The sequence below is a fragment of the Telopea speciosissima genome, chromosome 10 (assembly GCF_018873765.1).
Source record: "Telopea speciosissima isolate NSW1024214 ecotype Mountain lineage chromosome 10, Tspe_v1, whole genome shotgun sequence".
Classification (NCBI taxonomy): Eukaryota; Viridiplantae; Streptophyta; class Magnoliopsida; order Proteales; family Proteaceae; genus Telopea; species Telopea speciosissima.
This window is the reverse complement of record NC_057925.1, coordinates 46,753,013-46,766,521: the sequence shown is the minus strand read 5'-3', so window position 1 is coordinate 46,766,521 and position 13,509 is coordinate 46,753,013. Positions and strand designations below refer to the sequence as shown.

The following is a 13,509-nucleotide window of genomic DNA, read 5'->3' as shown; positions in this document are numbered from 1 at the left end:
ATGTCTGTATATATAAATGGGCTCTAAGCTTTATTGAATTATAAAAAAAAAAGGATGGGAAACAGAGAAAGCACCTTCAATGTTTATTAAGTACAAATTTCATTTAATTTGAGCATACTCTTACTGATAGAGTGGTTTTTTTATTTCTTTTTTAATTATTTTCAAAACACTCTCAAACATTTGAATTTAAAGGATTGGAGCGCAGAGGCACCACTCCTATGAGAAAGATTTGGTCACTAACCAGCTGGGGAGGGGGGGGGGGGGTTGGTGGGTGTTTGGGCATCACTGGAGGAATAAACTGTAGCTTCTTACATGTTTAAAACAGAAAAAAACTACAGGTCAGAGAGATATCCACCAAAGCCCTGACCTGAGTTGCAGTGTGATTGTATATTTTATCACAACTGAAATGTACATACATTTACCCATATTACAGCCTGAAAACATATCTGTAAACAGGCTACCCCCACTTTTGGAAGCTTTCCATAAAACAATCCTATCTCTAGAAGGAACACCAGGCCTAAACTGGGTGCTGGCTATGACACATTCTGTGATCAACTTGTTACCAAAACCAGTTATTTGTCATCCATCTTTAGAGAATTTAGCCGTCTTAATCTTTGGTCGAGTGCTGCCATGACTGCTGGTTCTTGCTTTTTCCTTTGCTTTGTTATAGTGTTGGTTGTCATGGAACCAATCTTATCAAAAGCCACCTGCAAGAAATCATTCAACTGGTTCACTCACTAATCCAAACTGGTTTATTCATGTCCAGGGTTTCAAAAAGAAATTGACTTACTGTCAACAAGTCATCAGGATCAAAGAGATGATGGGTTGTTCTCTGAAGGATACTGATTACATCACCAACTTGATGGGTCATTAACAACTCTTCTTCCTTCATCTGCAATCATCAGCACATACAGCACATCTTCAGAACAACTTATCTTTGTGGTTCTGAACATGTTGGGGGTGTAATTCCTAAATGGCACTATGTATAGGAAAAAACGACATAAATAACATGGAAGAACAAGCAACAAGGCCAAACTGAGGTGTGTGTACCTTGAATATAGCCAAGGCGACATGAAATAAAACTTTTGCCCCTTCATTGAAAAGGACATCCCACACTCGCATGGTTGTCTGAAAATTGAATCCACCAGAAAGGAAATAATAAGTCAAAGAAGAAGCAAGAACAAATATTATGTGTTTATGAGAGACAAAAAAGACGGAAAGGAGAACAAAACAGATGAAAATTTCTTGACCTCTGAAGGCAAGCTCTTAGAGAAGAGACATAGGAACCACTCTGTGGTGACAAGGGAGACATCAAAACCCAAAGCATCCAAATGTGCAGCTATCCTGCATATAGATGTAGATAATTTCAAAATAGTCCCGAGCACAGTAAAACAAAGTGAACTGTCATAGGCCCAGCAAAGAGAGAAGGGATTAAAGAAGAGGTGAGAAATACCTTGGGCACTTCTTAGCTAGCAAGTCTTTGAAAACCCTTTGCTCAACATGGCATCCTGACAAATTATCAGTGTAGCAGTCATTCACTAAGACATTTTCCAAAAGGACAGCAAGCGTCCAGAATGCATCTTCTTCGGTTTTCATCACTAGCAACAACAATGCTGCTACATAGTTTAAACCCTGCACCAAGGAAAATTCAAGCCTTAATCACATGATTAGAGAGAGGGAGGGGAACTATTCTAAGAATCAAGATCAGCATCCAAGAAATAACCCTACCTGACAGTATCCAACACAAGAATCCCGGAAAGAATAGCCAACAAGAACACGTCGCAAAGCTGCATGACCCTCTGGAGTGTCTAACCATGGATGACCAGGGAAAGTTCGTGGTAGATCCTGTATATCATCATAGAACGAATCAAAATAAGGAAAGGAAAGTGCATGACATCACAAGGCACGATCTATATCAACAAGATCTGATGTAACAAAGAAGCTTCATTTTTCGAAATTGTGCCATCTTGGATATCCCATGCCCATGACAGTGTGTGATACCAACAGGTTCAATACTTGTATTATCATTTTAAACATATTTATGGATGAATATATTTTAACTAAATTTAATACAACACCTGGATTCTAATTTTACCCTGCATCCATGTCATGACAGATATACAGTAAATTCAAATCCATAGATTTTTGCATAATATAAGTATCTAATGCAATTACCAAAAAAAAATCTAATGCAGACCAGTAATTTACAGCAATCTTAAAGAATTAAAAGATAAAATTAGATTTAACATCTAAAGCATATGATGACAACATAAAATATATGGCATTTTCAAAAGGGTGCATCTGCTTTGTAACCAGACATTCTTGCCCTTTATACAATGACATGTCAGCTATTAAAGGATCTAAACATACAAATTCCCAACTCTACACATTAGCCTAATACATCCCCTCTTTGCAACTCCTTTGCTCCGACTTTGGCGGCTATTTCATCACCCTGTTCATTCGACCAACTATCTTCCACAGCAGCGGAAATGGATAAGCCGGACAAGGCCCCCAGATTCATCACCCCGAGCCTTTCAACACCTCCCTCAGTCTTTGCTTCCTTCTCGAGCTCATGCTGACCAGAAGAAAATATGACCTGTACTACATGATCGATTCCTTCAGCTGCTGCAATTGGTAGCTTCAAAATTGATCAAATACCTTCCTTGATCCACTCATTGTTCTAAAGGGGCAAACGAATTGGTCAGAAGAACCCAGAACCTCTCTCCTTTGTGGGTACTCGTCGGTCAGCACTCGGTCAGTGGTAAAGAAGCGGAAGTAATACAGCTCTTCCAGTTCCCGGTAGCCACTGGGACATCCGCCCTCTCTCTACTCGTGATCATCCCCTATAAATTTTAGCCGCCTCTTCTAGTCTTTCTCCTCTGTTTCCTCTCCCCTTCTACCCAGAAAAAATACAGCCTAATCAATCTACCAATTATAATTTTTAATTGTCTTTATGCTGTATACTGGGATATCTACAATCTCAATGTGAACTGTTCTTGCAGTTCATGATGGCAAGAGTAACAACTGAGGAAATCGCTGCCTTTGCAGTGGTCCACAGCCTTATTCTTTTTCTTTTATTTTTGGTAATCCATTCCCTTGGAATTACATTCTGATTGCATTCATCATCTCAAATCGATAGAAGCAAAGGAATGGATTTTTCCTCTCCGATATCTGTTCTCGCTACCGATGGAGTGGAGTATACATAACGGGGCCATTGCGAGTGCTCAAGTGGTGGATAAGCATTTAAAGGGTGGGGGTCTTTGTTTGAAAGAGCAAGCTCAGTTTGAAGCATTGAAATCATTAGATGGGGCAATGGCTTTTGGATGCGAAAACCCAGATTTGATTTTTGAGTTGGGGTTTAATATGCAGAGCACCGGAGCTCAAATGCAGCCTTACGGTGTGAAAACATGGTTTATAGATGCAACAAGGGGTTCCATATTAACAGGTTGGAGATTGCTTGTTCTGGTTGTCTGCCCAAACATGGGAATTCGAAGGCTAAAGTTGCCAATGGTGCCGCTTTAGATGAGACTGCACAGTGGGAGCAAGGACCGTTGCTCAGATTGAAGGCAAAATTGAAGATCTGAAAATCATTGCCCATGGTGGGGATTTCATGGTTTGACGGTTGCAGTTTATGGCTTCATGAGTATTCGGTAAAAAACGTAATTTCCGGCAATGATCTCCTGTGGTTGATACTGTTTTCAAAAGGTAGAAGATAACGAAGTGGCTTTGGCACAAGTTGAGTCATTTATCCAAGCCAAGCCTCATGAATCAACTGAACTAAGTCAAAAATAAAATTACCCCTCTCCCCAATCCCTGATTCCAAATTGCTCAAAAGAGGAAGCCAAAGGTAGAAAAAAGCGGTTACAAAATCTGTTGTAAATAACTCGGTTACAAACAGATTAACCCTTTTCAAAATATAGAGCTTCAAAACTACAAGAGATTTGTTCTTGATCTCAGGAACCAACATTAATTACATAAAACAACGTTGCTCACTTTTTTTTTTTTTTTCTTTTGTGCAATAAAGCCATATATTTAACAAACTGAGAATTACTTCAAATTTCATCTTGTAATCCAACATGAGGATGAAAGCCCACCTACCTTGAACTGATCAAAATTATGGCAAAAATTCAGAATTGGAATAGCGTATAATTTAAAATTTTTATCCCCACCCGAACAAGCCATGTTTAGGACACAATATTTACAGCTTGTATGGTTTAAATTTATCATAGAACGGCCATATAGAAATTTAGATTCATTATCAGCAATCATGAAGCAGGCTCAATCAGTCTATATTTTCACCATTCACCTTCAACCACTCAGATGCAGCTGCATAGTGTTTCTGAAACAAAGTATTTTGAGAATTACAAGACATTTCATGGGATTCTTTAGATTATTAAGCCATGCCATTGGAAAAATTATCAAATGGGTTCTGTTGGAAAGTGCAGAACTAAAAGCGGATCGTCCTTAAATATTACAAAGAAGAAAAATTCACAACTTACAAAGATCACCCAAAAAAAATATAAAATCACAGGAAACAGAGAGCGTAGAATCAGAATATGCTAACCAGTACTAAGAAAGCAACTCTCTAAATGACTTACAATTTCAATAAAAAAGGGAAAGCTAATAACTTACTTGATCGATCTGCCGTGTAGCAGGTGTGACTTTCCCATCAACAGCATTGGTCAAATCTTCGTAATAGCTTTCAGGCACTGTCGATCGTTTTTTGGCCGCACCAGACACAGAAAACCAGACCTTAGGTCGTAGAACAGGTGGGATTCCCTTCCTTATGAGCTTCTTCAAGGCAATTGTATTGGTGAGTACCGATAACTTAAGGGAGGACACAGCAATGCCTTCGGTATTGGAAGAAATCTGAGGCTGCAAATACCAATTTGCGCCTTTGCTTGCCTCCAAAGCCCACCATACACGGCCTTGCTGTCTCACCTTCTCTCTTACCTCGTTCAAAACGTTCACATCGTCGACATTCCCTTCTACAGTAAACCCATAAAGATCTTGGAATTTGACAATGATGTTTGCTCTTCTGGTGTGGATGCTGGGTTTCCAATATGGCATTTGCTGCTGAAATTCATGGGAGATGTCCCTTGTCGTATGGGTTCCATACATTTCTCTAGATTTTGGAGAATAAACCAAAACGAAGCAAAATAGAAGAGGATGAGAAGATTGTAATGGGTAGGTGCCGCTTATTATAGATCGGTAAAATCCCACATTGCAGAAGTCATGATGATACTATTTCTTTCTCAAGTCCGAAGGTTCGAAATCTGAAAAATTACAGAGAAAAAAATTGGTTTTTCGAAATGGGTCTGAGAGAATATTCATGGGGAGAATGGATCACCAGGAACTCACAATTACTAAAGCCATCGAAGACCCTTTTGAGGAATGCAATTCAAATAAAAAATAGACCTTTCCTTCCCCTCAAAGACATCTCTTGGAAAAGTAGGATTTCGGTGAAGAAAATCTGAAAGGATCGAAAAAAAAAAAAGATTTAAAAATTGAACTAACAGAAAAATAAACTAAAGCCCGAGGCCATTACAGATTGAACAAAAAAAAAATTCCCAAAAAGAAAACGGGAAAAAATGTAGAAAAAAAAAGGGATTCTGGAGATGGGTATTATGGGATAAGAAAGTTTAAGAAAAACCCGCATTTTTAGAAGCCATGAAAATAGAGAGAGAGAGAGAGAGAGAAAACAGAAATTTTTGCAGTTAGAGCATGGAAAAGAAGAGCAACGACAGGAAACTAGTTGGTTTGAGGTGGAATTTTGATGGGGATATTCTTGTTTGGAGTTGAGGTCTTGAAGGTCAGAAAATAATAAGAGAGGCTTTTTAATTTTGTGGTGGAGTCACTGTTCTACTTCATATACCTAATTACAGTATAGACTATACAGAGAAAGAGAAAAGAAAGGTTGAAGAAGATGTTTTTTGATGATTGATGATGATGGTTTGGGAGTGTAGAGGAGTAGGTAAATATAGCACGTGTTAGAATTTAGATGAATTTACTGAAATGTCCTCATTTTACAACTCCAAAACCTAAGTGCTGATCAGGATATTTTGGGTATTATAATAAGTTTTTCTTTTTGAATAGGAGAGGGGTAAATTAGTAAATATAATAGACAACGAAAATCATTGTTAAGTTGTAATCCCATGTTCTTATCCGAATTGTTAGCCCTATTATTTAGGGGGAAGAAAACAAAAGAATTGTTAGTCCTATTCGGGCAAAACAAGCGAAGGATCAGCTCGCACGTTCGAGTTTTTTTCTTTAGATTTTTTTTTTTTTTCTCTTTCTTTTTTATTAAAAAATGGTCTTAGTTTTGTGTAACCATAGGTTTTTTGACATTGTCACCTTATCAAAGGGTAAAAGGACTCTACCTGGGTTAGCGGTGTAAGTTTGGCCCTGATGAACTCGCCCTAGTCTGCCATGAGCCTGACCATGGCGTAGGCTGAGATACCTTGGCCCTGAGGGTGGATCTGAATAGGGAATTTTTGGTCCTGAGTCAGGTCTAGGCTAGGCCAAGGTTGAGGCCTTGGGCTTGGATTGAGCATGGCCCAGCCCAGCCCGTCCCTGTATTCTTCTTCTTCCTCCTCCTCCTAATCATTCTTCTTCTGTTCCTCGGCCTGCCCTATCTCTATATCTACCTTCCCCTTTCACATAGTAAGGGTCGACCCAGCTCAGAGGGGTGGTTTAGGGTTGGATTTTTCAAGCCCTAAGTTAGGTTAAAAAGCCTAGCCAAATCAGACCCTATTGCAGCCTTAGTGTGGGAGCATGGCTCCTACTTGCTCCCACACCCAGACACATGATGGAGTGAAATGATCACACTGCCCCCATGAGAGCGAAAAATCCTATCCTTGTTGATGCTTCTATGTGCATTCTCATTGGTCCTTGTGTTGACGCAAGGGCCATACTTTCGGATAGAAAACTCTTTCCATATTGAGAAAAAGAACTCTATCCGAATGTGTGCACGTTGTGCACAAACACAATGGGGGTGAAATGATTGCCCAACCCATGAAAAGCAAAAATGTTGTCCCTATTAATGCTTCCCCGAGTGCTCACATTGGCCTTTGCATTGGCGCAAGGGCAACGTGTTCCCCAAATTTTATTAGAGTGTAAAAAAATGCGATAATGCTATTTACACATCATAATAAATATCCCCATAAAATGCTATATAGAAAACAAGCTTTAAAAAAAAAAAAAAAAAGTTGAAATGATATTTATTAGGGTGAAGCGGTGATGAATGATGATCAGTTGATCACCTTGTGTGTTCCTCCCTTGTCTGTCCTGTGGACCTATTCATTCAATGACTCACCCTTCCACATCTTTTCTCGACACGTCGTGCAACATGGAAACATAGTTTGAAACTCGGTATCGGATCAGCCGGATTGGGATCGCTCAATGGCTTTACGAGGTATGGACCGAGTTAATTATATGTATCTTGGATCGCTTGAATCGGGTGGATGGGCTGATCCGAAAGCCCCGTATCACTCAGCAACAAAATCCAACGGAAATAATTCTAAATCTACACAGCTTTGTGAATAAGACTACCTTATGTAGATTTTGGGACTGCCTTGATAAATAGTGATACTCTTGTTTTAATATTTACCATGTGATAGTGAGAAGAACACTTATATTAACTAGATCAATGAATCGTTATCCCCTCCAATTTGCTGCTCCCTCCAATTCCTCACATGGGGGTGAAAATGATCACCCTACCCTATGCTCAAAAACACTGCCCAAGATGGGATCCACTCCCCCCTATTAGAGAAATTGGCGGTGCCCACGAATTGGAGGTGATAATTATTCCTAGATCAATGTGATGGGAATTCTACCCTTCATTTATGGATCATTGTTGACTACCATACATTCTTAACTAATATAATACTCTAAAGTTGCTCTAGGGTTACTATAATTCTACACAAAGTAAGTCAATATGTTAGATGAAGCAGGCATGCTCCTTAGCATGTGTCTATATTAGTCTTTGGATGTCAAATTTCATATTCACTTTTCGTCGTCATATATGCTCTCACGTATCTCTTGCATTTTCTTGCATTTTCTCAGTAGTCATTACTGTTGAATTTTTTTAATACTTTATTTTATCACTTGACGAACTCCTTATAAATTGGAACTTGACATAAGCACATATTAAGATGCATTGACGATGACACTAACTTTTATTTGATTGGAAATAATGGTGGCCAATCCTGATTCTGATCAATCTGGATTAACCAATCCTTATACGGAAACGAGGGTTAGGACTTATTGGGACCGACTTCTTCATTGATCGATCTTGTCTGATCAGGACCGACTCGGATCTCGATTCGAGGCCAGAGGTACCCAAGAGGATAGGACCTGTGATTGTGGAACATTTGAATCATGTGAGTGCTTAAAAATAAAAATGATGAGAGGGAAAGGTACCCAAGGCCCCAACATGATATCAATTAAAAGGATTGATGGAGATAGGGTGACTTGTACCACAACCTACCCCCTCTTTTTATGAATTTGTTTAGAGAGAGTGAGAGAGATGATAATGGTGAGGGGGGGAGAGCCACTTTAAACCTTTTTGAATATTTTCAATAATTCAAAGACGCTAATCTCAGTTACGTATTTCCGAGTTGCTTCAGACAAAAACTCCAGTCTTTACGCTGAAGCCATAGTTAGAACTAGTAGTGAATTTGTGACTACGAGGATGTGGAGCCTTTCATCATCTCTTCTCATTATTAAGAGAACCTGATAACAATCATACAATATCCAAGGGACCGATCAGGATAGGGTATCGTACTATAAGGGGGTATTTCAAGATCAGGATTGTCTCCAGGGAGCCCAGAGCCCAGGGTGCTGTCAGAGAGCATCCAGCGGTTGAGCTGTGTCGCACACATTTCGATGCACATCTAGAGATGTGTGCGGTACAACCCAACGGTTGGCAGCACCCTGGGCTCCTTGGAGACCAGCTAAATTCAGTATTTCAGGACCCTAGGATAATGGTTGAACCCTACAGTATCGGTGTAGGAAAACTTTTTCCATATCCAACGGCGAGTAGTACCCCTATCCTCTCATAAACACTCTCTAGGGAATTTTAATTTATGCTTATGACATTTGAAGTTTACTGTCTAAAATCTAGTCTTCTAGTGTTAAGTAGGGGTGTAAATGAATAGCCTAAATTCGTTTCCGTATCCGTGTTCGTATCCGTTTAGCACTATCCGAATCCGTCCAAAAGTTAAACGGATGTGGATACGGATAGGCTATAGCTATCCGAAAAACTATATTTGCATGTAAACGGATAAAATATCCGATCCGTATCCATGTCCGTATCTGTTTAGCACTATCCGAATCCATCCGATAACTAATCGGATGCGAATGCGGATATAACACTATCCGAGTCGAATCCAATCCGTTTACAGCCCTATTGTTAAGTATGTTTTGAGGACTACAAACTCCTCAGCTCATCTCCTAGTTTCTTTTGTAATTTCTTCTCTTGTTCCTTTAGCAAATAAGTGGGTTGGCATCCCCCACATTTCTCTGGGACAAACTTAACCTTGATCGTTGGAATTGGGCTTAATGAATAATTTATTTACGACCCAAAAAAAAAAAAAAAAAAACATATTGGCTCCCTATATACGAACTGAAATACAATCCCTTCCTTTTCCCCATTGACAGGACGTTTACTGCCACTATATCTTGATAGTGTGTTGATCTCTTCCCCGATCTTTAAAATCCAGAAATGGATGGAACTTGTGATTTCCATTCCCCCAACATTGAGATTGACAAGTTGATAGGACCATTTGAATTTTAAGGGTGTCAATCGATTCAATTTCGATTATTCAGTTCAATTCAAGATATAAAATGTAGAAATCAAAATCAAACCAAATTGATAATAAAAACACATTTTCAAAATCGAAACCAAAACCAAATGATGTGGTTAAGTTTGGTTTTGTTTTTATTCGGTTTCAGATTCAGTTCCTTTAATTGTTCTAATTAATTTGGTTTAGGTCCTATTTTAGGTGTTTGGGCTAACTCTTTATATCTTCCCCAACCAAAAAAAAATAAAATTGTTTTAAACATTAAAAAGAAATATAATTTATTATCCACATTGATTGAAATATCAATATTGGGTTCGGAAATAGGTAATTCGGTTCCAACACTTGTAGTTATGAAACTGAAACCGAGAAAATTAAGAATCCAGCCTTTGAAACCATAACCCAATCGATTTACTTTGGTTCAGTTTTAAATGTCCGGTTTCGATTTTAAATTAACACCCTTACAATGATAATAAGGATGCAAGAATCCAAGTAATGTAAATATAATCATCTCATCTTACTATCATATTATTCTTAAAAACCTACACGATCTTTATAGCAAAGGGACCTAATAAATTCAAAATTGTCAGCTAACCTTAAAAGACACAAAACACGCATGTTGGGGTTCCATGAGAAAGTAATCGATCACACATCGAACGTAAGTAGCTCGATGTGAAAACTTATATAAGGAATTAATGGGCGCTCTCCTTAATGACTAGTTTTTAAGGGTGAGTTCTACTTAAATCCCAATAAGTAGTATCATAAGTCATAACAAAGGCCCCCCAACTCCAATGTGCCTCCAAAGATAGAGAAAATCCATCAGATAATATCTTAGCTCCCATGTGTATTCCTGAATGAACGGGAAGACTATTCGAGTTCTACGCATAAATAACCAATCCAACATCAGATGTGAGTAACCCGATATGAATATTTAAGGACTAAAGGTGATTTTTACCTAAGGTGTAAAACTTTCTGCTACGATTCGGAACCCTATATCCATGATTTGTTCAGATCTATAAATCGTTGACTTCACTTCTAAATGGTCCCAAAATGAACTTTATGGTCTCCCATTCGAGCAACTGATAATTAAATAATACCCTTTCCCCACACATTTATATAAAATAAAAAATAAAAAACAAACAAACAAAAAAAAGAAAAATTAGTTTTTGCACGTTGTCTATAAATGTAAGAAATTGGATTACAACTATAGTCTACCGCACGTAAAACATGTACAATTTTATTTTATTTTTTTCTTGTTCAATTTTAATAAATCAATCCAACTTTAGTCAACTACACGTCACCGTCCAGGTTCACGGTTTGGAGAGGGTGAAGAGGTAATTGGGGCCCAAGATCACGGTTTCCTTTTAGCAATTGGACTAACTGAAGCACACAAGAGAATTCAATAGATGGCGATGCATATATTGGCTGTGTTTGGTATGTATTTTTGGAATGTATTTCAGGTCAATTTCGTATTTTTTAGTTATAAAAATAATTGTTTTTATCATCGAAGAATGTGAAATCGACCAAGAATGTATTCCAATGAGGCATACCAAATGCAGCCTAAGTTGAGAAGGTGTTTTGAGTGGAAATCTGTGTTTTGTATTGTGGATCTTAAAGCTCCATATGGGGTTCTTGCAATTTTCTTTTAGAAAGGATGGGATGGGATTTGATCGCTCTACTATGTGGGCTCCCCCAACAGCCCTGTTGCGTAGACACAGGGTCGTGTGCAATGACCACCTTACCCTGCCCGAGCACCTAGCCTGGGTGGGGGTAAGGCGGTCATTGCACCTGACCCTGTGTCTGCACAACACGACGCAGTTAGGGCAGCACGTAGTAGAGGATCCGGATCGGATGGGATGTAGTTACAAAAAAAATAAAGAAAGACAATGTTGATCTTATACATGATTTCTTCTTAATTGTATGTTTTCTTTTGGTATTAATCATATACTTCTTTCCCTTATCCCTAAAAAATATAAGGTTGAGTGTGCAAATGATTTTAGGCCAATTAGTTTGTGTGGTGTCGAATTTATTATTAAGTTGTTAGCTAATAGGTTAAAGGAGGTTTTGGACAAAATCATTCTCCTTTTCAGGTTGCATTTGTCAAGGGGTGGCAAATTTCCGATAATAAAAGTCCATGAGATTTTTAGCTTTCTTGATTGCCATATTGGATGACCCTTAAACTAGATATATCTAAAGCCTATGATAGACTTGAATGAGGTTATCTTTTTGCAATTTTTGAATTTTTAGGAAAGAAAATTCAAGGGACATTCCTCTTACTCAACCCTAATAAATAGACGAGTTTTCTACATGTGCAATTCTATCTACCTCCAACCTTACCTCTAATCAAGGCAACAACGCTGGTGCTGGTGTTGGGTCATCTCCATCTTCTTCAAAGGACGTTCCTTCTTTATCTTCTGCTGATAGAATTGAATACCAACGGGCATTATTCCTGAAATAAAAAATCTCATCTATGTTAATGCCTATATGCATGCTTACATTGGCCCCTGTATTGGTGCAAGGGGCTACATGACCAAATAATGATCTCTTTGCGCTAATAATAATAATAATAGTATTCCCTAATTAATAAAGGTTTGTAGTTTAATAATGAACTTGATTGATTGAAGGGCTGGGGTGTTTGTGTGCTTTGAACTTTCGATGTTGAATAAAATACAGGGTTATAAACACTGGTAGGAGTAAGAAAAGATGGCCCTTTTGAGATTTGGTTGGTAAGATTATCGAACAATCCTTATTCCCTACAACACGTAGGGATGTTTGTTAAGAAGGAACTGAGATATCCATACCCATTGCATAAAAACTTTTGTCATAGACCCGTCCGTTGATCTAAGTATGTTCTCTAACATCCAAATAGAGAACAAACACCAAGAGGGGGGGTGGGACCCACCCGGGGCACCTGACCAAACACTCTGCCTGGGTGGGGTCCACCCTCCTCTTGTGAGAGGCAGTAGGGAACCGCACTGGTCAAGAACCGCATACGATAAAAATTCGGTCCAGGAGCTTTGAATTTTGTTTAGTTTTCTTACCAAAAAAAAAAAAGTTTTGTTTGGTTTCTTTATTTCAGTTGATTTGAGGAACAAAAAAAAAGGGGTAAATTACATTTCACCCCTTGGTTTTCAAATGAAACTCAAATTACCCCCTGGTTTTTGAAAATACTCAAATCACCCCTTATATTAGACCCCAATATGACAAATTAGTCCCTACCGTTAGTTTTATGCTATTGAGTGATGATGTCAGCCAGTTAAATAAATTTAAATCCCTAAACTACCCTTGACATCCAAACATAGATTTTGAAGGGGATAAATTACAAGTCACCTCCTAGTTTACAACCAAAACTCAGACTACCCCCTGGTTTTTGAAAAAACTCAAATCACCCTCTGATTTAGACCCCAATATGACAAATTAGTCCTTACCATTAGTTTTATGCTGTTAAGTGATGATGTTAGCCAGTTAAATAAATGTAAATCCCTAAACTACCCTTGACCATTGTTGAAGATGAAGGAAGGGTACTATTGTCAATTTAATTCTAATGTTCTAGTACAAGGGTAAAATAGTCCTTTCACACCAATAACTAACAGCAGACTAACACCGTTACTGTAGAGGGGGTGATTTGAGTTTTTTCAAAACCAAGGGGTGATCTGAGTTTCGTTTGAAAACTAGTGGGTGACATGTAATTTACCCTTTTGAAGGGTAG

At 38.4% G+C, this 13,509-nt stretch overlaps 1 protein-coding gene across 1 annotated transcript; it reads right to left on the bottom strand.

The window, feature by feature from the left end:
• Positions 1-350: 350 nt before the first annotated feature.
• On the bottom strand, positions 351-5,483 carry LOC122642874 (TBC1 domain family member 2A-like). Its single transcript, XM_043836479.1, has 7 exons — positions 4,633-5,483; positions 1,729-1,845; positions 1,454-1,632; positions 1,251-1,344; positions 1,051-1,128; positions 791-892; positions 351-707 (listed from the first exon to the last, which is right to left on the bottom strand). The coding sequence occupies exons 1-7, from the start codon at positions 5,119-5,121 to the stop codon at positions 573-575; spliced, it is 1,194 nt and encodes a 397-aa protein (XP_043692414.1). The 5' UTR covers positions 5,122-5,483; the 3' UTR covers positions 351-572.
• Positions 5,484-13,509: the final 8,026 nt, after the last annotated feature.